The sequence below is a fragment of the Astatotilapia calliptera genome, chromosome 19, assembly GCF_964374335.1.
Source record: "Astatotilapia calliptera chromosome 19, fAstCal68.1, whole genome shotgun sequence".
NCBI lineage: Eukaryota > Metazoa > Chordata > Actinopteri > Cichliformes > Cichlidae > Astatotilapia > Astatotilapia calliptera.
Window position 1 is genome coordinate 29,013,623 of NC_137440.1, and position 27,193 is coordinate 29,040,815.

The 27,193-nt window shown below is 43.3% G+C and overlaps 4 protein-coding genes across 7 annotated transcripts in view; 1 reads left to right on the top strand and 3 right to left on the bottom strand.

Moving 5' to 3' along the window:
* Nucleotides 1-2,315, bottom strand: part of prkcha (protein kinase C, eta, a) — a 31,393-nt gene extending 29,078 nt beyond the window's left edge. The window contains exon 1 of the mRNA XM_026152294.2: nt 1,666-2,315. Coding sequence (XP_026008079.1) covers nt 1,666-2,016 — 351 coding nt within the window. The 5' untranslated portion in view covers nt 2,017-2,315. The remainder of the gene's footprint in view (nt 1-1,665) is intronic.
* Nucleotides 2,316-10,537: 8,222 nt separating this feature from the next.
* On the bottom strand, nt 10,538-22,175 carry slc38a6 (solute carrier family 38 member 6). 2 transcript variants are annotated; one of them, XM_026152543.2, is made up of 16 exons: nt 21,937-22,175; nt 19,359-19,489; nt 19,100-19,173; nt 18,752-18,804; nt 18,608-18,647; nt 16,493-16,571; nt 14,442-14,527; nt 14,299-14,357; nt 14,149-14,220; nt 13,683-13,739; nt 13,125-13,204; nt 12,661-12,761; nt 12,464-12,588; nt 11,793-11,937; nt 11,418-11,512; nt 10,538-11,295 (listed from the first exon to the last, which is right to left on the bottom strand). In XM_026152543.2, the coding sequence occupies exons 1-16, from the start codon at nt 22,012-22,014 to the stop codon at nt 11,212-11,214; spliced, it is 1,359 nt and encodes a 452-aa protein (XP_026008328.1). In that variant the 5' UTR covers nt 22,015-22,175; the 3' UTR covers nt 10,538-11,211. The 2 variants fall into 2 exon arrangements, with proteins under 2 accessions (XP_026008328.1, XP_026008329.1); XM_026152544.2 differs by lacking the exon at nt 19,359-19,489 and having other exon boundaries at nt 21,937-22,148.
* On the top strand, nt 22,071-25,130 carry trmt5 (tRNA methyltransferase 5). Its single transcript, XM_026151145.2, has 5 exons — nt 22,071-22,316; nt 22,441-23,021; nt 23,263-23,387; nt 23,478-24,120; nt 24,878-25,130. Exons 1-5 carry the CDS (start codon nt 22,309-22,311, stop codon nt 24,937-24,939), a joined length of 1,419 nt encoding a protein of 472 aa, XP_026006930.1. The 5' UTR covers nt 22,071-22,308; the 3' UTR covers nt 24,940-25,130.
* A 2-nt stretch (nt 25,131-25,132) lies between these two features.
* mnat1 (MNAT1 component of CDK activating kinase) overlaps nt 25,133-27,193 on the bottom strand; it is a 34,693-nt gene continuing 32,632 nt past the window's right edge. For all 3 annotated transcript variants that reach the window (XR_013903708.1, XM_080293799.1, XM_026151149.2), the window contains exon 9: nt 25,133-25,417. Coding sequence is in view for 2 of the 3 variants with exons in the window: in XM_080293799.1 (XP_080149925.1) it covers nt 25,297-25,417 (121 nt within the window). In the remaining variant the exon portion in view is untranslated. The remainder of the gene's footprint in view (nt 25,418-27,193) is intronic.

Below are 27,193 nucleotides of genomic sequence, written 5' to 3' on the forward strand. Positions count from 1 at the left end.
GTTCACTGGTTTGTTTGTTCTTGATTAAAACTTGAATCTCAACTTAACTTGCTTATTTTGGAACCTTAATCTAACCAGGAATAAGCGCATGAACAACATGTGTAACATGTGACTGATCTGTAAATATTAATGCCCTTTGCATTGTTTGTTTTCTCGTGTTCGGTCAATTAAGTCTTTCAGTCACAAGCTGCAAAAAACATATGTACAGCTTTTTTCCTGTGCATGCTTCAGTTAATTGGCATACAATGCATGACTGACATGGGAAAGGTCTGCTGTCAGGAACAACCAAAGCTAACAAAGCTAGCATGGTATTTGCTGACAAGAGTAAATTAAGTGTCAGTAAGACTTCTAAAGAACACTGTTTTACTGAAATGTTTACATATATATTGGCAGCAAGACGACTTTAGTTTGGCTTCGTAGGCCTGAAGATGACTATAAAGAAATCTCTGTAACATTTTTGTTGCCGAAAGTAAAAATTTAGCATTCCCAGTACAGGTGGGTCAATAAAATTACAATACTTTTTTTTTTGCCATGCAATTACAGACACACTGGGGGGTGTTACTCAAATGAATGAGGGTAAAATGCACAGAAGCTTTAGTAAAGATGGTGAACATCCAGCTGAGAATTCACTGAACTAATCAGTTATACACTAATGTGACACCGCAGTGTACGTACTGCATATAAAATTCCAGCTTTTCACCCTTTAAAAAAAATTATCCTTCAGTTACACAGAATACTGTATTCAAATGTTATTGTGGGCAATGTATCAAAATAATATCACACTAGCTTCTGAGATACTCTTTGAGTAATTCAAAGCTGTCTGTATAATGCATTTTTAACATAGTTAAAGCCTTGTTTAACATGAATATGCAATTTAAATTGCATATATATCTGACAAAAAATAAGAATAAAAGTATATGTTCCCATTAAGCCATCCATAGGTTTGTAAACAGTAGGCCCATTTCACATTACCAACTAAAAGTGGATCAGTGATAAATTTCTTTAAGAGCTTTTGACACTAAAGTTTCTGTATTATAAAGAATTGTAAAAGTCTCTTCCTTTGCATTATTTCTCATACATATACTACAATAAAGCTACATGAGATGGGACAGGCAGAAACTTTGGGTCAGTTACTGCTCCAGCAAACAGGAACTGGTTCATGTCTGGGTATGTGGCAGCTGTAAGTGATGTGAGTGATCATGCTGGAAATACTAAGTATTGTTGGTATTGGACCTTCAGGTATATTGATTCTGGCTGTTATTTAATTTTCCAAGGCAATGTATGATGGCAGGAAATGCCATCATACTGTCATTGGATCTGAGGCGTTTTTGGCTCCGGGTTGAACCAATAAACTCTGCTTGGAGGTGTGTGTACTTTAATAATAAAAACATTTTATTTTTCTTCTTCTTCTTCTTCTTCTTATTATTATTATTATTATTAGGCACTGTTCTCAGTACGAGACCACAGGCCTGCTCTCATATTGTGAGGTGTATGTAGTGGTGTGTGGCCAGCTGCACATCTGTGCCCCAGGGCATCCTGACAGACGAATCCACCCATGTTTATGGTTAAAGGATGGTCTAAATTTAAATGGAAGAAATAACACTTAAACAGCCATTAAATGACAGTTTCACTTAAACAAAAAAACAAGGGAACCCTAAAACTTACCCATCCCTCAAAAGTCTCCCCTGTGTTGGAAGTTTCGATGAGGTCCTCGAACTGAATGGTGCAGTTGGCCACAAAGTCATCATATCCGATTGGAGTGTCGTGGAAAACAGCCAGCTCGATCTGTTTGCCGTCGTTCACGTTGAGGCAGAACTCCTCGTTGTACGTGGGCATGTTGGTTTTCTGCTTGGTGTGAGTCTGCCCAATTTTGTAGTCGTCCACCTTCACCACAATATAGGGGTCCATGGCTGGAGGAGCCTTGTTGAAGATGACAGAGTGGCGGAGGGAGAAGGTAGTCGGTTTCAGATCCACCGCCTCGCCGATCCGGAGCTTTAGATACCCGTTAAACTTCATGTTTACTAAGCTTATATATGCGCTAAGTTAAAAAGACAGCAGGCAAATTAAAAATAATATTTTAAAAACAATATGGAGAAAAAGTCATTCACGCTCACTTCAGGTCAACAACGACCAAATCTGTTCACAGTTCTTGGTGTCAGCTCATCCTGACCTAAAAGTTTTTGTGCTGACCGTCTGTGCAGCGCGTTTACTGTGAGCGCAAAAAGCTGCAGCCAGTATCGGTGCGAACCTGCTTCAAATGCTTTCAGTAAATAGGAAGCGACAGCATGCTGGGGAGGAGGCACAAGTTCCGCATAACATTTGACACACACACACACACACACACACACACACACACACACACACACACACACACACACACACACATCAGCAAACCTCTCAACCTGTCACTGTCGGGTTGGTGTGTCACGTGGTTGTATTGTAGTTCTTTGTGTAGAAAAAAATGGAGTCTGGTACTATATAGACCATGATGCAACACTCTGTTTGTGTAAGGTGCTGTGGTGCTTCACCTGTCCTTCACTCTGTGATGAAATATCGCCCCTTTGGCTCTTATCGTGCACTACAGAGTCCGAGTTTCTCATTTATAACTTCAAGGGCTTTATCAGGCTTTAAAAAGATTTAAAAGAGATTTTTTCTTTGTCAGACTTGACTGGCTACTTTTTACATGCAGTTGTCATAGCTCGTGTAACAGCTGCTTAAGTATACTTTAATCTAAAGCTTGCTAAAACCATAAAGAGTAGGCTTGATTAGTTCTGATCAGAACCAGCACAGATAAGCTGACCACAGGCTGTCAACAAAGAAAATCTACCCTCGCATCAGAGCTCCCGACAACAGCTTAGCCTTGCACTTCTGCAGAAGTGGAAAAAAAAATACAACAAATGAAAAAAATCTGTTTCTAAATTAAAGAAAAACAATGCAAATAACTAATAAATAAAGAACTGGATGTACTTTTACACAGTGTATTGATAGTTTTATGTTTGCAGTTTGCTCTTCATCCAGTAGATGGCCATGAAAGATCAGTAAATACAATGAAACACCCTGAAACGAACATGAGACGTGACACATAAGTAAGTATGCAAAGCTCTACTTTTTGTCTTTATATTTAGAGCCTTAATGGATTTTATCAGGACACACCAAGTAAAAATCAATCAAACAGACGAGTTTGGAACGAGACTTGATATTTATTATTTAGTGTATTGTTGGACGTTATGATGAGAAATATTTCAAAAATCTAATGTAATTTAAACCAAACAAGCAAGCAGGAAGTATCGTGCTTCCAGTTAGAGCCATAGTGACGTATTTTCATGCAGTTTGGCGTCTGTGCACCACCGCAGGGGATCTGAAATCAAAGACTGAAGATCTGATTGAAGTGCAGACTTTCAGCTTTAATTGACTGTTTAAGAATTGCAGATATTTTTTACATAGAGCCTGTCATTCTCAGAAGCTCAAAATTAATTAGACAAACTAACATAATTTTATACATAAGGCTCTTTCCCCCCTCTTTATTTATAGAGTTTTTACATGCAGTTTGACATATCAGGCCTAATAAAACAAGTACCAAACGATACAAAGACATACCTCAATACATTCAGGCCATTACAATTTGGATGATTTTTGAGAACTACTGAACAGCATATAACCAATCCCCATCCCAAGCTCCATAAGGATCATTTTTAATATTTCATGACTCCATGACGTCTAGAACCCATCACCAAATGCTGTGTTTCGTCTCCTGAGATGCTATGTCAGCCAAACCGAGTTGCTGCTGGTTTGTGGGTATTTTGGTCTCCAGTTGACTAAAACGCACGCTCTATTAGCCAGAGATCATGTGACCGAATTGACTCACTTCTTTCATTTCATGAGAAACTCTTGGGTGCTTCTGCAGTATGCTTTGGGTCATTATCCATTTGCACCAGGAATTGCTGTCCAGTCAGTTTGCAGCATTTGACTGAATCTGAGCACACCTCACAGTTCATTTTGATACTTCTATCAGCAGCCACAGTGGGACCTGCTTCCACTGGCAGCCATACATACCCATGCCCTAACACTGCCCCCACCATCACAGACGGCATGTGTAGCAAGCACCCGACAGACACAGTGTTTGACGTGTTTTTGGATTTCTTTATTTCGCTTGTTTAGCAGTTCGCTGTGACTAAGGCACTCGAGCAAGGAGTCAGCTCCTTCTGTAGCTCCTCCACTGCACACACACCCCGTCAGTCTCTGCCATCACTCTATATAGGGAGAGAGAGTCATCAGTCACAGCACACACACCTGTCCCCACCCCTCCACTGCAGCATACCAGAGACCACACTCCTGCCACAGTATGTTAAGGAGAGCTGTTTCTCTTCTCCATACTCCCATTTGAATTGTACAAGTTAATCTTGATTTAATCTGTCCATATATATATATATATATATATATATTTTTTTTTTTTTTTTTTTTTTTTTTCAGAACTGTGCAGGCCGTTTAGATGCTTTTTTGCAAAGTCTAATCTGGCCTTCTTGCTCTTCGGGGAAGCCAGTGCTTTCCACCTCATTGTATAAACTGCATTTATATTCACAAGGGCTTCTCATGATTGTAGACAATGATACACATGCCTCCATGGGAGTGTTATTGACTTGGTTAGATGTTGTGAATGCTTTTTCTAGCCAAGCAAAGCATTTGTAATCATCCATTTTAGTTGTTTTCTGTGGTTTCCAGGTAGATGCTGAGCCGTATAGGAGCATTTATTCTTTATAAGAATGCACCAGACTGTTGATTTGGCCGCTCCTAAAGCTTTTACTATCTTTCTGATAGTTTTATTCCGGTGTTTCAGACTAATGATGGCCACCTTTACCTATATCTTTGGACCTCATTGTCATGGCTACTGAACGGACTCACGCGCAGACAGTTCTTTCTCAGAGAACAAAAGGAGATTTATTTACAACAGGGATCACCTCAGTGCTATATATATATGTACAGTGAGTTGGGAGGGGGTCCAGGGCTCCAGGAAGAGAAGCAGGGGGGAAATCCACACACACGCTTCCTCTTCCACACAGTCACCGCCACAGCTCCTCCGCACACACGCACTCCTCTTCAGCCGCACTCGCTCCAAAACTCCACACACGCTGCCACACCCGGGCAGGTCCCGTGATTTGGTCCAGAAGAGGGATATCTACACACAGAAGTTAACGTTAGTTCCACAGCAAAATACACACAGGGCATTCTTTTGAAAATGCCGAGAGCACGAACTCAGGAGGTTCAACGTTCCAGCGGTGAGCTGCTCTGTGCCACTGCCTTAAATAGCAGCTGGGGAAATCAGCCAGATCAGCAGCAGGTGGACACAATCACACAGGTGCGTGGGCCTAGAGCGAGAGCCGTAACGAGCTCCGCCCAGGCAGAGAGGAGGAGGAGAGACAAAGAAAACAAAAACAAACAACAACAACAAAACCTGTAGCCAGCGTGGGCCAACCAGAGAGACACGGGGACCATGACATTCATGTTGAGAGCACTTGCTGTGCTAAACATGTATTTGTCTATCTGTGTTAACACTTAACAACTACAGATTTTTATCTGCTTAATTTGTCATGGAATAATGAGAGAACAGATTCCACTTGGCCATGAAAGTGCTTGTCAGTCAAGCAAGCACTTAAATAGCACTTGTGCCTGAAAATTATAAAGTCTGTATATAAAAAGGCTGCATTTCCTGAACAGGGAATGCAATATTTTTGTTAAACCTCTTGAATTAAAGCTGCACTTTCCTCAATATTTACAGCACACACAAAAAAGCAGTAATTCAAATTATTATTACATGCACATCTGTGCTTGTTGACATCCTCTGACTGGGCTCAGTGAACCAGCAGGAGGCAATGGGCTGTAAAATAAATCCTGAAATGAAAGTAAAAGTTCAGCTACTTAATTTCTTTTTCTTTTTTCTTTCTTGACCGGCTGGTTCACCTAACTGCAGGAGTGCTCTTTTTCTTTATTCTTTAAACACCACTCTCTCCCACTCTGAGGGTGCTGTACCTCCTCTATCCATAAATGCCACGATCAAAGTCTTCACTTTATTGGTGTTAGACTTGACCTCTCACCCCACTCTGCCAAATGTCAGGACTCCACATCTCTCTGGTCCAGCTGTTATAAATAAAGGGCTGGGGTCCCAGAACTTGCACATCCCCTGAATCCAGGATGTCTTGTAAACGGCCTCTCAGACATGACCTTACTGAGAAGAGAAGGTCGTAATGCCAAAGCGGGCCGATAGCAGATTGATTCAGTGCAAAAAGTGTCAGTGCACTTACAGCAATCAGCGGCAGGACTCTCAAAGCTGGTGGTTGAAAATAAAACATTTTGCCCCTTTAAATTTTTGTTGCAGATCACCCCGACCAGCAGGAGCAAATGTTCAGGTATTCTCACATGGCTTTTTTTTTTTTAAATACATGTTAGAGTCGGGGTATTTTAGTTCTATTTCTGTGCACAGTTTGAGAAAGGTCATAAGAGTGTTCCTGCTTTCAGCAAAGCCTCAATGTTGTTTTGTTGAACTGTCCAGCAGAGGGCAGAGTAAGACTGTTTAATCCATTGATCCCCCTCATCTTCCACCCCCTCCTCTTCCTTTCTGCTCACATCCCTCTTATGATAAACTTTAAAAATCTATTTTTCTTCCACTCGCTCATATTTTACCCCAGAACGAGAGATGGCACTTTTACAGCTCAGGATGATTTGTTTTCTTTCTTTGTTCTACGAGCAGTTGCCCCTCTTTTTCTCCTTCTGTCTGCCAACTCAGTGGCTCTTTGCCCTGCATGGCTTCCCCCTCATTCCAGCCTAACATTCTCTCTCTCTCTGGAAGAGGCTGTCACGGCCAAATCGTGAATTTATGCACCCATGGGAGACGTCTGCAGCTCTCCATGACTCCAGAGACTGAGAACACACAGACTTGTGAGCTTCATGTGTACATATACATTAGACATGTGCATGCTTTACACACACAAAGGCATGAACACACACTTCTGAGGTATCTCCTTAAAATGCCAAGATTTTATTGCCTCGAGCACAAAGCCAGCTACCAAAAGCCTCCCCCCTCCTTTTTTCAGAGCAGGCTGATTCTGTGTATATGGCTTAATTTCAGCCACCTGTAGAGTTTCCACATTTGCTTCACAGTCTACACTCTCAATTTATGTCTGTGTAACCCAGGACAGCTCAATCCCCTGGCTCTCTGCCCAGGTACACCCTATAGCTGCAGCTAATGAACCATAGCATTGGTGCCAAACTGTGGGGCGGGAACTAACAAGAGTATGGTCCAGATATGGTGAAACCCATTCCCAGCGCTTGTGACCTCGGTGAGAGAAATCCTACGGGGCCAGTCTACACCCCTAACACGCTTGCTGCACTACCACAAACTCAATTACCCTCATCAGTCATCGGGTCCAAGCAGCAGGACTAACCCCCGTGCTACAGTCCAGTCACAAGACCCCAGCTTCTCCTCAGGTAAGGCTGTGCACACACACACACACACACACACACACACACACACACACACGGCCTCAAACAAGAGACTCTGACATTACGTAGTGCTCTCTGCTCTCTTAAGCCCTTCGGCCACAAACATACCCTGTTATTCTTCTTTATCAGCTTATTGGGGGGGGGGGATTCTGAGTGTAGAGGAGGTTATGGTTTTCAAATTAAAAAAAAGAAAGAGGAAAAGGACTGACAAATAAAGCATGATGTTGTGAAAAGAAGAATGCAACTGTGAGAGTGGTGTGAGCTGCTTTGGACAGAGGAGCAGAGAGTAGAGGATGGTGGGGGCCCTGTCACAGCCCCTCCAGGGTAATTGGCTCCAGATGTGAGGCAGCGTGGCCCCTGCGCCAGAAAGGCGTCAGGGCTGCATTAAAGGCTCAGCGCAGGGCTGATGGGATTGCAGTGACACAAACTAACCCCTGCTCCCAACCAAAAAAAACAGAATCCCACACTGCGCTGCTGACCACTGGGCCTCCATCGGCGCTCTTCCTTACTCCTCAACCTCTGGTCGTTACATGCCAAATTGACAAACCACTACAAAGCTTTTCCTTGTAAAACTTCCCTTGTTTATTTATAAAACCTCCTCTTTCACTCTTGACCTTGATTCCAGTCCTGAAAACATACGGCTCTGCTACAGAGGTGTATTGTGTCTCGAGGACTATATAGGGACTGCAATCTTGGAGTCAAGTTTATTTTTTTAGTCATTGTGTTGGCCCTTATTGTGAACTGGCAGGTGATGCGTGTGTCAGTCAGTTCTTCCCCTTTATTCGAGAAAGTGACGAGTTTGCTGCACACAATGGTTTTCAGTTAATACACAGCTTTGGGGACTCCCCTGGTGAAAGGGCTGAAGGACATCGCTCATCTACAAATGCAGCACGGGCTTGTCTGAAGCACGCTAGCTGAAAAGCAGGAGCAGGAGCAGATGATGTCAAACTGCACCATGTCACATATAAAGATCTCTAATCGTGTTTTTCTCCTGCTTTGAGGCCTTATTTGAGGCAATATGATATTTAAAAATATCATAAAGAAATAAGGAGTATAAATGGGTCACATTCTCCTATGACCAAAGCGTGTGCTCTTTCAGAAAGAGTGCTCAGAGTGAGGAATGCTCTTACTGTGACACAAAGAACATGTTTACTGATAGAGCATGGAAATTGATTAAAAGCAGAAAAGCGGCATGGAGTGAATGTAGATGGAGGGAACAGAGAGAATGGGAGGAAAGAGGAAAAAAATAAATAAATGGAGAGCACTTCATCAGTGATGACACTTGCGTATTGATGGCATCTCTTCTGAGTTGCAGTCCCCACCGTGACTAACAAGGACAGCCACTCATCATGCCAACCGGCATTTAAAAAGCTCATGTGAAGCACCTTTCAGCCAGGAATGCCTGTTGAACAAGATTATGCAGGCAAACAGAAAGCAGATGTTGTCCGCACTGAGATTTTCAGTTTCTGATGTCCACCACAACAGAAAATTCAATTTAATTTAATTTATAAAGACACGAAATCACAACAACAGTCACCTCAAGTTGCTTTGTGTTGTAAGGTAAAGACCCTACAATAACGCAGGGAAAACTCCAACAATGAGACGACTCCCTGTGACCGAGCACTTGGCAACAGCGGGAAGGAAAAACTCCTTCCTAACAGGAAATAAAGATGGAAACAGGTTCAGGAGGGGCAGCTGTCTGCCGTGACTGGGTGGGGTGAGGGGAGGGAGAGAGAAGACACACTGATAACAGTCTCCAGCCACCTGTAGAAACGTAGATAATACTTTCTGCATATCTAATCCAGTGGTTCCCAGCCTGTTTTCACACACAGGATGGGCAAAGTAGGCTGAAGGTCAAAGTGAGGACACCAGGTTCACCCTTCTCCTGATTTCCAACAACAGAAAATGATTTTCAAAGAACACAGCCGACGCCTCTTGAAACAATACAAAAGTGGCGGCTGCCAGCAGGAGCTTAATTCCGGCCCACCATCGCTCCTCTGCTGGCTCATTCCATCCTTTAACCCTGGGAGATGGTGCTGTCATACTGCTGGACATGGGCCCAGGGTGTGAGTGAGTTTAACTAAACAAAAACACTCCCACCTCTGGGCCCGAGGACTCGGGACCCAGTCAGATCTCCATTTTAAAAAAAACAAAAAAACCCAGCTCTGGTTTGAGTTAACATGCATTTTTCCAGCTCATTATAAACCTGGAAAAATATCTGAGCATGTGGTTATCTTCACCTAGTTAGGTTTTGATAAAACATAGGACGCCTGAGTTTCTGTGAAATGGTGCCGACCTGGACTGCTGTGGACACAGTCTGACACCAGGTGGCAATCTTGCTCTGCTTTTGCGTTCAGCATAGAGGTTTGTAAATGATCCCGTGCAGGAGAAGGTCAGGATTCTTAATTTGTTCCTATTTGTCAGAAACACTGTTGTTTTCCCACTTCATTTATAGCTCCTTTATCTGAGGACTTTCTCACTGGCATTTCTTTAAATTATTCCTTCAAGCCCAAAATTATTACAATTATTTGGAAAAAATGTACTTCAGTATTTTTTTCTGCTGTCATACTTCATTGCTTCTACCCCTCATGACAACCAAATATATATGTTCAGCTGTGGTGCCCTTTATTTCTGGGAGTGTCCTTAAGAGGGGTGGATTGAAGCACGGGGATATTCCCTGCATTACCGAACCTTGTTTTAAAAAAAGGAAAAAAGGGTGGCGTGAAAATCCTGCAGCCGCTGCTTTCTCGCAGGGATGGCGGGGGCCAGCCTGCCTAATTCCTCAGATTAAAAGCAGCAGTCGGGTGGCCGTAGGTTCCAGAGGCAGCATGAAGACAATCTAAACAGCATCATGATTAGAAACGTACAGAGCATGTGGCTTTCATTAGCTACAGGCTGAAAACCACAGTACAACTGAGGAGCGGGGCCTCAGCGTCAGCAGTGTGCCTGCCAATCAAACAAGCAGACATGTTTTGACTGATGAGCTTTCTAGAAAACCGATAAAGACATTTTAGTGGTTAAATAGAGCAAAACTGACATGTCATTACATAAACAATGTCTCTTTTATCAAGTGCTGGCAATTTGATACAATCTAACACATTTTAAATTAGGCCCACATGGCGTGCGCTATAATGAACCAACAAACTGATCACCGGTTTTATCACATTCACTGCAGTAGACGATGTAGCAGAAATAGTTTTACCTGATTTTAGAGTGCTCAAAGCTCAAAGACACTCAAAACAAATGCCCCAAAAAATAAATGTGATTCATAAAACCCACTGTGTTTACAAATACATATAGTGTCACATACAAAATTTAGGAAAGCAGTAAACTTCGATGTAGTCTTCATCAGGTGGTCAATAATTTACATAAAGTGCAAAAATCGCAAACACAGAACAAGTAGAAATGAAAAAACAAGCACATTAAAGTAAATTTACAGCTTTGTATCACAAACCCACACATCAGATTTGAAAAAAAAAGACAAGACTTGCCCTGAATTTGGTACAGTACAAAGGTCAGTGCGGTACAGGAGATGTAAACATTGAGCTGAGATTGGAAAGAACGTAAAAAAACAAAACAAATGTAGAATAATTTTATCATAAATAAATGCCTGGGGGCGATGCTGTTCCCTTTATTTATTCAACTTTCAGTTTGTTTGGTGCGCGCTTCATTTTCTTTGGTTTTGTTGTTGGTCTGGGGGAGGAGACCAGAAGGGGGCTAGGAGCTCTTTGCCCATGTGATGACGATAACACAGAAACTGATGACTCCCATAATCACGCCAAAGACCACGAGTAGTGCAGCCTGAAGGGGAGAGAGGAGAAAGAAAAGAAAAGAAAAAAATCGAAATAATTACCAGATTACCTCAAAATATAATGTATGCAACTTCATCGCCAGATCTTCTATTTACGGAAGAGCTCATTTACCCCAACAGAGTCGAAGGACCTGAGGGGCTGCCTGCTGATTTTGAGGTAGAAGATGCCCGGAAAGACAAATAAGAGGCAGCTGGATGTTGTTGATCCTGAGGAACAAACAGGAAAGGCTCATGATAGGAGATTTATAAACTGTTTGAGCAGGACTCCAGCCATCAATTATGTATAAGCAGATACTGCAGTTCTAGCCAGTACAATCAATAACTGTGGGCTACTGGGATATTGGCAGCTTATAATGCCTGTTCATATTTAAAAGGTTACAGGTAAGGAAATAAAAATATATCTATAATTTATGAACAATATAATATCTATTGATATACACACCCCCCCACCCCCATATGTTAAAAGTATTTTCAAAGTACCACATACCTACTACTCCAAACACATTTCTGATATCAGGCACAAAGATGGCGAGTATCAGCACCACACACAGGATGGTTAGAGTTGCAGCGATGTGGATCAGCCAAGAAAAGGCACGCCCCCCGAAAAGCATCAAAATTGCAGCTTTACGGGCCTGCAGCAAGCACACAGACACAGACAGTACCCATTCAAGCTGAAAGCACTCGAGTGTTATTGCAACTAAATGTCTTAAAGCAGAAAGAAGGAAAGTGAAGTAATCTGCTTTTCTGGCAGCTGTAACACAGTAACAGAGCCAGATGAATTTTCTAGGCGACAATAAATTTAAATTGATAAAGTGAAAGAGTAAAAAGGTGGAACTGAAAAATAAAACCATCTTGATCACAATAACAACATAAAAATGATCAACAAAGCCTTCAAGTATTTTCAGTTCAGTTCTTCAGTTTCACAGTTTGAGTAAAAAAAGAAGCACTAAACAAACCTGTGTGGAAAAAGCATCGTTGTTGTTGTTGTTGTTGTTGTTGTTGTTGTTGTTGTTGTTGTTGTTGTCGTTGTTGTTGTTGTTGTCGTTGTCGTTGTCGTTGTCGTTGTCGTTGTTATTATTATTATTGTTATTATTATTATTATTATTATTATTATTATTATCATGATGATGATGATGATGATGAAGCAGGTCTACTCACAGGGAAGTGTATAAGTGGCACAGTCAGCAGCACAGACAGGAGGATGGCCAGTCGAACCGCTATCACCATGGTGTCCCGGGGCAAGTATGCATCATAACTGAGGAGCAGCTCGGATTCCACGTGAGCTAAAAGTTAGAAGATGAAAACAGAGATGGGACAATGCTTTCCTTTGAATGAAAGTGTCCCTGATGACTTACCGTAGAAGGTGAGGTAGCCAAACAGCGCAGAAATAAAGTACAGCAAGAAGCTGAGGCTGATGCCGATATTCGTGACCTTCTGCATCCTGGCTTTGGTAGGTCTGAAAGACAAAGCGATAATAATGCATTCACGTGACAAGCACCTATTATGGTCATTTCCAGCTCCATATTTTATTCATAGACTTAGAATATCTTTAAATGATACATAACAATTATAATTTATCTTATTATCCTATCCTGGGCCTTGGTGTAGCCCCTAAGTCAGGTCATTTAACCTCCTCTCCACATAGAAAGCAAACTGTAGGAAATGCATGTAGAGGAGCCTAAAGCCTGAGCTTCTGACTCACGCATCCTCTAACTACTTGAAACTTTGCCGTGTTTAATATAAGCAGCTGTTTTCTGTCATAACTGGATACATATGACAGAAAACAGGCAAAAATAGTAGAAATAAACGCGAAGCTGACCGATCCAGTTCGCAGTAGATCGGCAGGACAGCCGTGTGGCACAGAAAGGAGAAGGCCATGGTGGGGATGGCATAGGCACTCTGCAACACAAACACACACACACACACACACACACACACATCAGTCAGAGCACAGCCGTCATTAACAAATTAACAACCTACTCAGTTACACTGGAGGGAGGAGGTAGGTGGGTCAAGGTATGGTCCTCATAGTAGTAATTACTGCTTGGGCTGCTAAGAGTGAGGATGCAAATCGAAATGTGAGAACTTTCTGAACTTTTCTTCCACTAAATGCATCTTATACTATGTGCAAGTATACATCTATAGTGCCGTGTGAGCACATTATAGGAAACGGTCGAGAAAGTGTAAATCGGTGTCACGTGTCAGCTGCGTAGTGTGCTTGAGTTCCACATGTACAGGTTACACTTCACAGGTGAGAGTGTGACCTGTCAACACAGTGGAGCAGCTGCAGCAGATCTACGTTTAACAGCTTCTCACTGCCACCTCAAAGCCTCCGCGTGTTCAGTGCCGAGGAAAAACGCTGGTTTCCTATACGTACCTTACTAGAGATGACGAAGAGTTTTGGAGAACACTCTGAGTCAGAGGAATTTGATATCTGGAGAAACAAGGTGAAAAAGTGAGCCGGTTATTTCTAGAAAGAGATGAGTTCAGCAGTGCTGCTGCAAATAGTAAAGCTTAATTTCAAGCTTAAGGGAAACAAGTATTCTAATATAGCTCATAGCAGGTTTTTTGTATGGTCTGTTTAATTCCTAAAGGTCAGAGTTGATTTCCAGGATCAGGCAAGGTTATCTGGACTTCCTGTCCTTCAGGAACAGCATCAGTTACCATACACAGATCTGTGCAGCCTTCTCTGGTCCTCATCAGCATGTGCAGACACAATCAGTAAGCTCAATCTCCTGGGCTTTCCTCTTAATCCCGTGCCCGTGACCTTCTGGACCATACTGCACCAGATCTGTGTTGTTTTCAAAAGAGTATTTATGTGCTGAAAGAAATGCTGTTCTTACCTTGAAGGCACCTGAAAGGGACGTTATATTGTGGGGCAGTGGGCAGGGGATGGACCATTTCTTGACCACGACCTACACGAGATAATAAATAAAGTCAAAAATGAAAACAAACAAACAGATGGACGTATGGAGGTTCGTGTCAGAGCTTACCACAACTGCAAAGTACAGCATGAATAAGAAGGCGAGACTACTAGTGTATCCCAGGAAGCCTGTAAGGACGGGAGAAAGATCTATCAAGAAGCAACCAAACAAGAAAAAAAATAAATAACACGCTTGAGGATCGCTTAACGTACCAATTTTAGGCAACAATGACAGAGGTAGAACGACACAAAGTGTGATTATGATCAGAAGCAGCCTGCCATCCTCATACCAGGCATTTCTGGAAAATAAATAAATGAATGAATGAATAAAAACAGCAAGGGAGTGAACTATTACAGGTTAACACTGAATTAAGCCACGTTTTATTATCAGGTCAGGGATAGGAGAGAGTATTCTTCCATGCCTTAAGATGGGCCGGCTCTGGAAATTTGTCTCCATTTCGTGCTCAAATACAGAGCGACAGATTCATCATGTGGTATGAATTAAAGGCTTTAGCTCTTGCAAACCATAACAATTATGTAATTCACATGCAAACGTTGTGTCGCTCCATCAGATGAGACCACATTTCACTTGCTGGGTTTTTGGAGAGGGGGAATAATATTTTCCTTTGCCGAGGGATAGCCTTGGCAGTTCATTCGAGATCGGGGAGTAAAATGAGGAGGAGGAGGGGGGTGGGGGCTTGGCGTTCGAGGTGACACATGTGGAAGGCATGCCGGCTCCACCGGGGTCGGTCGAGGTGGGTGCTGCCCGGCTCTCTGCTGCGGGTTGTATGCGGGGGTCGTGAGGGACTGGCTCCACCGCTCTTTATGGGGGCTTCCAGAGTCAAGCAGCACCTGCTCTGACAACATCAACACCCACTGACCCCTGTTTGGCAGTTTCACAGCTGTGGCGTTACCATAGGCGCTGATGGATTTGTCTCCGCATCTACACCGTTTCTACCCTGTAACTGGATGTCACCGAGACCTCTGCTCTGACCTGGACTCTCTCTGGTCCAATCAGGTCTGCTCCAAGCCAAGTTTACACAAAGTATTCGACCCAATCTTAATTAAGGCGAGGCCGGTTTATTTGCACATTACTTTTCAACAAGAAGCACTTTAAATTAAAGAAAAAAAAGCTCTCATTCCTGCAGACATTTTTGTAAAAAAAAAGAAAAAGGGATCTCTGGAGGCTGCAGGCTTACTGTAAAGTCACAGGATACCTAGAAGAACCATGAAATGTGGAACATTTCATGCTATAACGAGATGCAGGATAGCTCTCGGTTAAAGCCGGAGCACGACTGCCAATGAGTCAATCTCGAACATCAGCATAAATCTGGCCGCGCACAATCCCAGATCCACAGCTGTCCGTGTCTTTGGCCTTGAATTTAAACGCGATGAGAGAAGCGGGACACACGCAGTCTGTTAGCAGCAGCGCAGAAAAGATTGAGCGTGACTTTGTTTTCGCTCTGCCGTATTATGATAAATGAGCCAGATAAAAGAAACGCGTTTTAATATAAAACAACTCATTTATTTGGGCTTTGATGGAATCGAATGTGCGCGTCTGTTAACATCTCAAAGCCGCTCATTAACAGAAATGTTTTGTTTCCCTCAGCAGTGAGCTGTAATTAGAATGGCAAAACTGATATCCCCTTGTATCAGTCTGATTCCGGGGAACATGTGTGAGAGATTTTGGGGGGTGGGGGTGAAAGGAGAGCGCTAATACAAAGCAGCTGTGTGTGGAAGATTCAGATGTTGACGGATAGGGCTGAGAGCAGCTACAACTCTTGCTTAAACCAGTGTGGCCAATAATAAAGTGATAGAAGTTACATTCTTTGCCAAGGACTTCTCTGCAGGCATGTCCACGCAGACCAATGAAAGGCACTGGCTGCTGCTGATAGGTGATGAATGGCTCTCGTATCGGGAATACATTTCCTGTGGGCATGCCTCACGCTACACGACAGACAGAGAAAACATTAGCAGTGTATTTTGGTTTAGCGAGGGAGCTTCCCCGACATTATTCATGCGCTTCTTATTGCCCGACTAATTCCAGTTTGTGTAGCTTTGTGGCGCACAAGTGTCAAATTTGACTTATTTAAAAAAGGCCAAAAGGTATAATCTACAACATCATGGGAACAGGAATGACTCATTCTTTATCTCAGTGCAGCTAATTCAAAAGAATGACTTTGTTCAACCCGCAGCTGTGACAGATTTTGAGCTGAATTTCTTTTTTGGCAAACGAGGGAGCTCACAGCATTGGATATACCCACCCTGGGCTGTCTGCACTCAGGAGGCTGTTGATGGCTGCAGGAAGCTCCGACTTCAAGATGAACAAATAGGATGACATGGCTGAGAAGCGAGAGAACAGAAAGGGTTCAGAAATTGAGTGTTTATTAAAAAAAAGAAAGAAAAAAAAGCCCATAATCACACCAAGCTACTAAATCATAAAAACAGCAGATGAATGTGTGCTGTCACAAGCAATCATAAGCTGCTGTGTGAGGATGATGAGCGTTTTTCCAGTGTGAGGAAATAGCAGGGTGGAAGGGGGGGGGGGGGGGGGGGGTTACTACGGCTCCAATGCAAACGGGTGGGGCAGGCAGCTCAAGGGGATCACCGGCAAAGCCCTTGGCATAGAGGAGCGGACATTATGCAGGACTTCCAACTGCTGGAGACCGCGAGTAGCAGCCATGACGAAGAAGTGCGAAGGGGGGAGGAATGCTAACAATAATGATCTCTGACGCTAATCCAGGTACTTCTCCCCCTTTCTCCACCTCACTAGGAAACAGGATACTTCCCTGTATGCACAGGCAACCAATCAGAGAGAGAGAGGGGGGGGGTCACTTTTTGTGAGTATTAGAAGCCCCAAAAACAAGAAAGCAAGCAAGAAAGGGGGAAGAGAGCATCATCAGAAGTGAGCACGTTTGGTATTCAGATGCAGTGTGTGGCCAGTTATAAAGGGAGATAATGTTAAGGGATTTAGATTTGTGAAGCCACGCTAGCCAGAGTTAGTTGGGCCCTTATTGCCTCGGAGGGCAGATCTTGCGCTTGCCGTTAAATAAGCCTGGCCTTAATCCCCCAGATCCTGTATTTGTTTATGAAAGAAAATTCCCCCAGCAACACTTCGGCCCACACAGACGCACGGACATTCCCTCTCTGAGAATAACTGCAGACATTTTATGTAAGCGCTCAAATCTGTCAATAAGATGTTACTCTGAGGCTGCGGGGTTTTTTTTAGCGGATTAATCAAAAACGTACCCTGGGAGAGTTCATCCGTCAACTTAAAGAAAGCATGAAAGTTTTTTTTATATTATATGTATCGTTTTAAGCCACAGACAAATAAAGACATGCTGACAGAGATCACACACAGCAGACATGATGCAATGGTTTCGTTCGATGCAGCTGGTTACTGTAAGTATAACACCACATCTGTGGAAACTGCTGGTGGGACAGTATTTGCATCTTTAAAAAAAAAAGCAGGGAGGGGGAAAAAAAAACCCTGAGTGAAGAGAAAGCGTTGCCAAGTGGTAAGAAAACGTATTAGAATAATAAGTACGTATGTAAACTTCAAGAAAAGTTGACCTAAACCTTCTGTGTGTGGTCAGCAAATAGCGGCAGAGTGTGCTCAACAAAGGCCAGAGCCACTTTCATTTCATTAAGGACAAGGGCCGAAGCCGGCTGTGAGAGCCCTGGGCTGGTCAGTAATTAAGGTCAATTGGCCCATCAGCCTTTGGCAGTGCAGATGAATGTTTACCCAGAGTGAGGCTAATTGCACTCTTATAAAAGGAGCCCGGGGTATAGACAGATGCATGCTGGAGTGCTGGCTCTCACACTCTCACACATATTGCCCCCATGCTGGGAAAACCGCACACATACCAGAGGGCACGGCAATAATCCACTCAGCCGTGCCACTAATGACTGCAGAGGAGCTATCACCTCAGCTCTCGACTGTCTGGGAAGCACGGTTTGTGGCTGAGGAATGACAGTAAGAGAAAGAGAGAGAGAGAAGTGAGGGGGTGGGGGAAATAAAGGGAGGGGTCCCATTAGGCTACTCCACACACAGACGGTGGGAGTGGGTTTACCATCAGCGATCAATTAGAGGAGAAGTCATGTTTCAGGCTCAGGGGAGGAGACAGCGGCTGCAGGGTCAGAGGTTATCAGGGAATCGAGATAATAGCCACACAGGAGGGTGGCTGTAAAACACCAGCCATTTGGGCACCAGCAGGAGGCGCTATCTACCTCCAAAATAAACTGACCATAGTCTGACCCTGCAGCACTCCTCACCCTCTTCACCACCCTTCTCCTATAAAAACCCACAAAAATCAGTTCCTGTCCAGCATGTCAGAAATGATGTATGTAACTGCACATTGAACCGGGGGCTCACTTACCACCGATATTTTGGATAAGAATAGCGATTCCAACCAGAACCTAAAAAGACAGTCAGTGTGAGCAAGTTCTCTGGTCACGGTGGAAAAACTTGTAAAAACTTTTTGGCAGGGCAAATGTGCAGCAATCCAAAAATCAACACTTACTTTTCCTGGTTTTTGTAAGGCTTTCCCTCCGAGGTCTTCATATGAATTGATACCTAAAGCCAAGAAGAAGAGGGAAAAAAAGAAGAATCAGACATGAAAACGATGTCAGGATGACTATCACATCACAAAATTCTTCATGGAAAAATGGGATTATCTGGTTTTTATCTCCTCTCTTTGCTCCTGTAAAATATTATTTAAACATCATCTGAAGTTTCTCACAATGAGGATGCAAATAATAAGTAAATGGAACGGGAAAAAAAAATCAAGTGAGGGTGTTTAAATGTAACAACTCTGGATGAAGCCCCCTGGATACACCCACAGAGACGTGTTACCCTGCATCCCACCCACCTGTTTGGTCACAGAGCTTCAGCAGGAGGTGTATAGAGTACGCAGCCAGGCTGGACACCAGCACCAACAGGATACTGGAAAAAAACGTTTCTCATCATATCTTTACAAGCACGTATCAAATTGTAAAGCAAAAATAAACACTGGGAGACACAGTTTTAGATGCTCTATAGGAATTATAACAAACTAATCCAGATATCGTCTGGGATACCAGGGGTCAAGTCATGCATTTTTCTGCCTTACGCACCGAGAAGATTCTTACCAAAACCCAACTATTCCAGTGCTAGCCATGGCATAAGCTAGACCCAGTATGCCACTGCCCATGATTGCATTCATCAGGTTAAACACAGAGGAGGCGAAGGAGGCACCTTTGGCTCTGGATAGCACAGCTCCCTGCACATATAACACACAATATAAATAGCATGAAGAAAAAGATGCAGCAGAAGAAATCTGATTATTTTTGTAAGAGCCTCAGGAAGATTACTCATGACAGTATTAAGAACAACTGGCTTGCCCTGATGATGGATGTCATGAAAAGAGCACAGCAGTGGCATGGAGGATCAGGGAATGGAAATGGGAATGGATGGAGAGGGATTTGAGCTGCTGGCTGTGGGACAGCTGCCTGAGCTCAGGATAAGGGGAGCTGCCCAAACTGCTTGACCTCTCTAATGGGGGATATCCTGGACAGAACGAGTGGCAACTCTTGTGTCAGTGTCACAACAAGCTTAGATTGACCTTCAGGCTGTTGCAGTCCCCCCTGTTACAGTACTGAGAGACAGGAAGTGAACTAAGACCCCAAATGAATAAAAATACAAAGTAGCTGGAGTTTATTGTAAAGCATGGCACACTGAGGTAAAGCTTATCCCAGCTTGCACAGGGTACAATTCAACACAGTTGGAAGCAAAACAAGAAGAAATCAAACCACTGTGATGGATGTTTGGAGACAAAGTTAGAGAGCCAAAGCTGAGTTGGTTTGGACGTGCAGAGGAGGGAGAGTGGATATATTGGACAAGGAATGTTGAAGATGGAGCTGTCAGGCAGGAGAAAAGAGAAAGACCACACAGATTGTTGATGGATCTATTCAAGGAGATCATGCAGAGGGTTGGTGTGACAGAGGAAGATGCTAAGGATAGGCTGAGACCGAGGCAAATGATCTGCTGTGGTGACCCCTAAACAGAGTAGCCAAAGGAGGGAGAACATGTTGTTTTCAGTACTTTGCAAACATGTGTACGTCCAGATTGAGCCGCATGTTCACACCATGATGACAAAATTTATGGTAACCCTCACATACTCCCACTGAATCAACAACACACACCACACACTATGTCTTGCTTAGATTTGAACTGTAACTCTATATTGCTCACTGAAATCAGCCACATAAACTAACAAAATCAAGCTAGAAAGAGTCTCTCATTACCTTTAGACAGACAAGCTAAAACTTCTAAACTCTCTAAACATACATTACTGATGTTTTAAAAATGACTGTAACAGTCATTTTTAATATAATGCTGTAATACGGGTGAGGTCAAAAAGTTTTTGTCTGAAGTTAAAATTCTAAACACTTAAGTGGGCACTGAAATAGTCTCTGTGTCACAATAAAGTCTTTATCTGCATTATCAGTGCACTGTTTTAGCTTCAAGTAGCTTCAGCAAACAACATTAAATTAATCTAGTCTGACATCAAATCAAAGAATAAGTGGTTCAAAGGCTGAAATATGAATTTGGTTTGTTGTTGTTTTTCCCCCCATTTTCCCCTGCACACTATTAAAATGGCACATTCTGAAGAGGTGACACTTTGGTTTCTGCAGAGTTTTTGCAGGATTCATCAGCAGCTTTGAGCAGTCTGTCAGCGTGTATGTGGACAACTGATTTAATATAACCACAACAACATCCTCAAATGAGGGACTGACAGTAGAATTGTCCATTTAACTGTGAAACCATGGTATGTAATTAAATCACGCTTCTCTTTCACACCAACCCTCTTCCTGTCCTTGACTACATCCATAGTCTCCTCTGAGGTCTTCCTCTTTCCCTTTTGCCTGGCAGCTCCATCTTCAATATCCTTGGTCTAATATAGCCACTATCCCTCCCTCCAAACAGTCCCGACTTTGTCCCTGTGATGTACTCCTTTCTAATCCTGTCCATCCTGGTCACTTGTCTCCAAGCACTCTCTTGTTCACCTCTCTTGTGCCCTGTCTGGTCCTTTGGATTTTTAACCAGTGAAATACTGAAATAATGCCAGTATATTAAAAAAAAAAAAAAATCATATATTTGTCTACTTCAATTTTGGACATAATTTACTAGCAAAAAAAAGACAAAGCCCAAAGGAAACAAAGTTAGAGATTAGCATGAGAGGGGGGAAAAAGAAGAAGAAAGAGAGGTTCTGGTGTTGGGTGTACTTTCACTGCAAGTGCTGACACAGGCAGAAAACAGATGAACAAGCAGTTCAAAACAAGCACGTGATATTTTTCCTGGACATTTTGACAGCCTGATTTACTGACAACACTACAAAAACCAGCCATTTTAACTGCTGTAATTCACAGTGTATTATTAAATTAAACAAAAAAAAGTCACTGTTGATGTTTGACTTTTATTTTTTTAAATTTGGACCATTTAAAATATGTTTATTGAACTGTGATTTTAGATTTGTTGCAATTATTGCTACCCCTTCGCCAGATTTGAAGAAAAAAAAATCATTTGTCAAATGTCTCTTGGATAAATAAAGTTATATAAAACACATAAATTCTTCCTTGTGACAGAAACACATTTGTTTTCTGTAGATTTTAGGTCAGCAAGTCATTCAGCGCAGTTTCACTTTTGGGTCTTCGCCTGTTGTTTTACCTGTAACAGAGGTGCAGTCTCTTCGGTGTCCTGGGCGGTGCGTTCACGGACCACGTCCACATCGTTGTTGATGCTCATTGTGGGTGGGGAACCGAAGCGGGAAACAAATTTATTAGTGTAAAAAAAAAACCCTCGCAGATTGAGAGGAGACGGGGAGCCGCAGAGTTACGATACCATCTCAAACTCTCCTCCTCTAAACTTGTCAGCTGATCACTGTTGATGTTGAGTCACGTGCCTCTTATTTCCGTCGCGTTCTACACGTCAGAAATTACACCGTGCAATCAAAATGCGAGTCGCTGCTCGCTTGACCAATCACCGCTCGACGGTGGTCGACGTCTTATGACGTAGTTCAAGCATGCCTGTGATCGGAGGATGTTGAGGTGAGCTGTCTGGATCTGGTTTATCGTTAGTGGTTAATTGTATACTTTTGTTTTAAGCTTTGTTCTGATAATTTGAATGTTTTTTCTTTTCTGCCTGATTATTACGGCGTTATTATGTTCGTAGGTTTCTCGGCAGGATCTTTGTATCTGCACAAACTCAAAGGAGCCTGAATCCTGCCACTGTGCACCGCTGCTTTTGCTCTGCAGCGTATCCTTGCTTGGCTGTGAAGCCCATAATGGAGCCTAAACTGTACCGACCCCCTCCAGAGGTCCGGGGTATGACCTCTCTGGACAAAGACGCCTTCACACAGACTATTACAGTCCCTGCTCTACGGGTGCCCATTGGGGTCTTAAACAAAGTAGTGAAAAGCCTAAAAAAGTCGAGCATCCAGCGCCCTGGTGTGCCCAGGGTGGTTCAGGACAAAGAGCAGAGTAGCGACTTTCGCTTGGTCCTGTTGGACCCTCGCAGAGTCTCCTCGCCGAGCTCCTTCAGTGAGACTGAAGCTGAGGCTCTGAGGTCGTTCAGTGTCAGTGAGGAGCTCCACTACTATGAGCTGAAGCTGACCTATGACAACCTGAAGAGCGAAGAAGTGCTGGAGGCTGTGCTTCCCCAAGGTCAGGATGTGACCTCTGCGTTCAGTCGGGTGGGCCACATCGCACACATGAACCTGAGGGACCACCAGCTCACATACAAGAACCTCATAGGTGAGAGGCTGCTGCCTGGACCGGGGGAGGTTTTATCACAAACTGAAGTATCTACACTTCTTTCTGCTTATTTATTCACTTTATTTTTTTTAATGTGTCACCCAAACTTACCTGTGTCTTAAAATGTCAAAATGACAAGTACATCTGACTAAATACAGCTAACAGAAACAGTGGATCAGCTGGGATCACCCATCATTTCCAAATTTACAGTAAGGCTTCTTTTCTGTGCCTTCTCTTGCAGGTCAGGTGATCATGGACAAAAATCCTGGTGTCACCTGTGTGGTCAATAAGACGAACATAATCGATTCCACTTACCGCAACTTTAAGATGGAAGTGCTGGCTGGAGAGGAGAACATGGTCGCCAAAGTATGTGTAGTTCCACAGAGCCCTCTGTTTCACACTTGTTATTACATATGTTCAGTGCACAGGCTAATCGCTGTCCCGATCCCGATCCAGGTGAAAGAAAACGGGGTGACGTACGAGTTTGATTTCTCTCGCGTGTACTGGAACCCTCGGCTGAGCACAGAACACCAGCGGGTGGTGCAGCTCGTCAAGCGCGGCGACACTGTGTTTGACATCTTCGCTGGCGTCGGACCCTTCGCCATCCCAGCTGCTCGCTTAGGTGCCAGCATCTTAGCCAACGACCTCAACCCAGAGTCCTACCGATGGCTGCAGCATAACTGCAAACTCAACAAGGTGGAGAGCAAAGTCAGAGCCTTCAATCTGGACGGCAGGGCGTTCATCCGGGGACCTTTAAAGCAGGAGCTGCCTGTACTGATGAGGGGAACATCTGCCATTCATGTGGTGATGAACCTGCCTGCCTTAGCTCTGGACTTCCTGGATGCGTTCAGGGGCCTCCTGCACCACCAGGAGCCTCCTTGTGACGAGAACCTACCTACAGTGCACTGCTACGGCTTCTCCAAAGATGATGACCCTGACACAGATGTGGTGGAGAGAGCTTCCCGCAGCCTCGGATTCCCTCTGAAGAACCGATGCTCTGTGCATTTTGTGCGCAACGTGGCTCCTAACAAAGATATGATGTGTGTAAGGTTCACACTCCCTAAAGATATCCTCTTTGGAAGTGATGCTGAAGAGTCAGGTAAGGAATCACTCCTTCTTATGAGGTCTTTTCCAAAAGAAAAGGCTCAAACATCCCATAAATGTAGGAAGAAGAGGAATTGAAAATAAACAAGAGAAAAGCATGTTTCCTCAGTTTTCTGTCATAACATTTTAAGTTCCCACTTTACTTAGACATTACTTAGCCCATAGTGTGAATTTTGCATGCATGGGGATGATTTCTGTGACCATAATTTAGACACAATTAAAAGTAAAGCATGAATACCTGAACTCTCTGCCCCCCTCTCACGGACAATAACCATATCCAACTTCTTAATAGCAATGAACTGGTCTGCATTGGTGCATCATATCTTTATTCTCTTCCCCCTCCTGCCCCCCCCCCCCCCTCTTTCTTAAATAGATAACTATCATATCTGATATCATATCTCACAGTACAATAATATTGAATGGGTTGCATTGTTGTATTTTGTCATGTTTCTCAGGTCTTTGTCTGAATTTCTACGAACATTATTGCTAAGGATTGTCTTATTGCATTGGAGTCACACTGGGTTAAATATGTACACTTGGGTTTTAAGGGGTATTTATTATTTTCTTCTTTTTTTTGGGTTGTATGGAAGCCCCAAACGCAATTTCATTGTTCTTGACAATGACAATAAATAAATAAATACTAAATACTAAATACCTGTGTTTGCGCTGTTATATGTGCTGAAATTCCAGAGCTAATTTTCAACGTTGGCACAGAGATGGTTTCCATGATGCTTTTTTCTGTTTGTCTACAGAACAAATTGAAGAGCCAGCCTCAAAGAGACAGAAGTGTGAAGAAACTACAAATGCAACGTAAGGATAAATATCGACTTGGCACAATGAGGACCATGAGGATCAGCGTAGGAGCCGACTTTATTTTTTGCACTTAAATATTGTTTATTTGAAGAAGTCACGGCTCAGCTTTGTGACTAAGTCATTTGCATTTTCTTTTTTTAAATTCTGGCCTGCGTTTAATTTTAAAATAAATCTGCAAAATGATAGACAAAACCTCAGTGTTCATTGCCATTTATTTAAAAAATAAAGTTTGCACAAAATTTAAAAAGTTACATACAACATACATATAAGTCAGAGCACTCCCCACCCACAGCAGCGTAGTGGTAGTAGTGCAATATTTAAGGTCTTTTCAGTCACATTTCTAACTGGAGCAGCTTCTTCAGCCTCTCAGAGGGAACAGCCCGCTGAACGCGTCCTGGATGGCGCGATAACACGCCAAACCTGAGGTGTATCCTCCAGCTGTGTCCTGAGTCACGGCAGCCCGCACGTGATTCAGATACCTGAGAACAAATAGAAAGCTCTGCTGAGTAACGCAGGTTGGATATGTTAGAAATAATCTGCCTGGCCGGCACCCCGAAGGCTGCTTTTAAAGACTCTTCCTGCGAATGTAGCCTGAGTTTAAGTTTATTTTTGAAGGTTTTTTCCCTTCCTTCTCTCTGGTACCCTTTGGCCCTTTGATGAGATCAGCGAAGACGGACGTAGACATACACCGACAGTGGAACACCTTGTGCCTAAAAGTCTCTCCGACATGGCTCTATTAAAGTATTATAGCCGTTTTTATTTTTTCTAAGTGCTTACAGATGTATCCTGCCAAACCTCCTTTGCGGGGATCTTAAGCAAACGCGAACGTCACTGTTTATTTTCACAATTGTGCACGGGCAGAAAAAACAGTCACAGTGATAGCTGCCTCTCTACTTAAGTGCTCCGTCCCTTCCCAGTCGAGTAATTTCTCAAGTGTGTATTGTGCGCTTAAAAAGCGAGCCGTACCGTTTTCTCTTTCGTGTTACTACAAAGCAAAAAAAAGCAAAGGCCGCCAGCGATCCAGACAACACGTAGCCTTGCCCATCAATACTGCCCAAACCTCTCACGCCCCCCCGTCCTGCCATAGTCCTGGCAGAGGCGTCTAAAGCCCTCACACGAGTCTGGCTTTGTGGCCCCTGTTCCTGTGAGCTCGGGAAACTTCAAAGTGAAAAGTGAATCAAGAGCACAGACAGCACTCTGATTTCCATGCTCATTCAGGCTGCTTTACAGAGAAACCTAACACCTGCAGGGAGGCTCAGAGAGACTGACAGAGCCGAGGTGTATGTGAATGAGAGATGGATGAGGGGGGAAAAGGTGTTGGCGATAACACTTGCTGCATAGATCGGATTTTGCTTTCTGTTGTTCCTAAGAACCCAATAAAAACATTGAAAATGAAGGTGAAACATGCTTGGTAGCATGTCTGTGACATTAAAAACACAAACACCTCACAACAGAGTGAAAATAACAAGGAGGACAGCACAAAATGTCAACCAGACGGTGCACACAAAGACCACTAGAGAAACGGCACACAAGTTCAAAACAGGAGGCCCAGTGATTAATAATAACTTCATTAGGCCCAAGCTGCTGTAGCCTGTCCTTCAGAGCACTTGAGGGAGGTCTTCTCATATGGCTTCCTGCATCAGATGAGTGCTATCTATTGATTATATTGTACTGGGCCTTTTTAATGGTGAAAAAAGTGGGCTATTTACAGCCTGGCTAAGTCTGCTCTTCCTGCTAATCTAATCCCCAAGCTACTCATGTGGTCATTCCTTCCAAGAAAGCTGAGAGCTCTGTGTAACTTTATACCTGCCTGCCCCTAAGGAGGGAGAGAGGGAGAGAGCGCAGAAAGAGAACATGAAGGAGAGGGAGGAAGAGTGTAGTTGAGGGGGTTGGGAAGAGGAAGGAGGGGAGGATATGGGGGGAAATCACCTTTGGGTATCATCATCACAAACCCTCTTCTCTTAAACTAACCCTGCCTGCCCTCCGCTCACCCCTAACACCCGAGGTTAGTTCAGTTCTGCTCCATTAACTCGGCGGATAATATCCGCATCTTCCCATAAAGGCTAGATGTAAGTGAAGCTGAAAGATAAACTTCACATGACTGTACTTGACAGGACAGACCAGCAACAGAAGACGTGCAACAACAAGAATGCTTTTTTTTTTTTTTTTTTAGCCAAACACCAACTTACGAAAAAAAAAAATTACTTGTGAAATAGACGCTTTGCTCCCCTCTGAACACTACTGCTACACTGTGT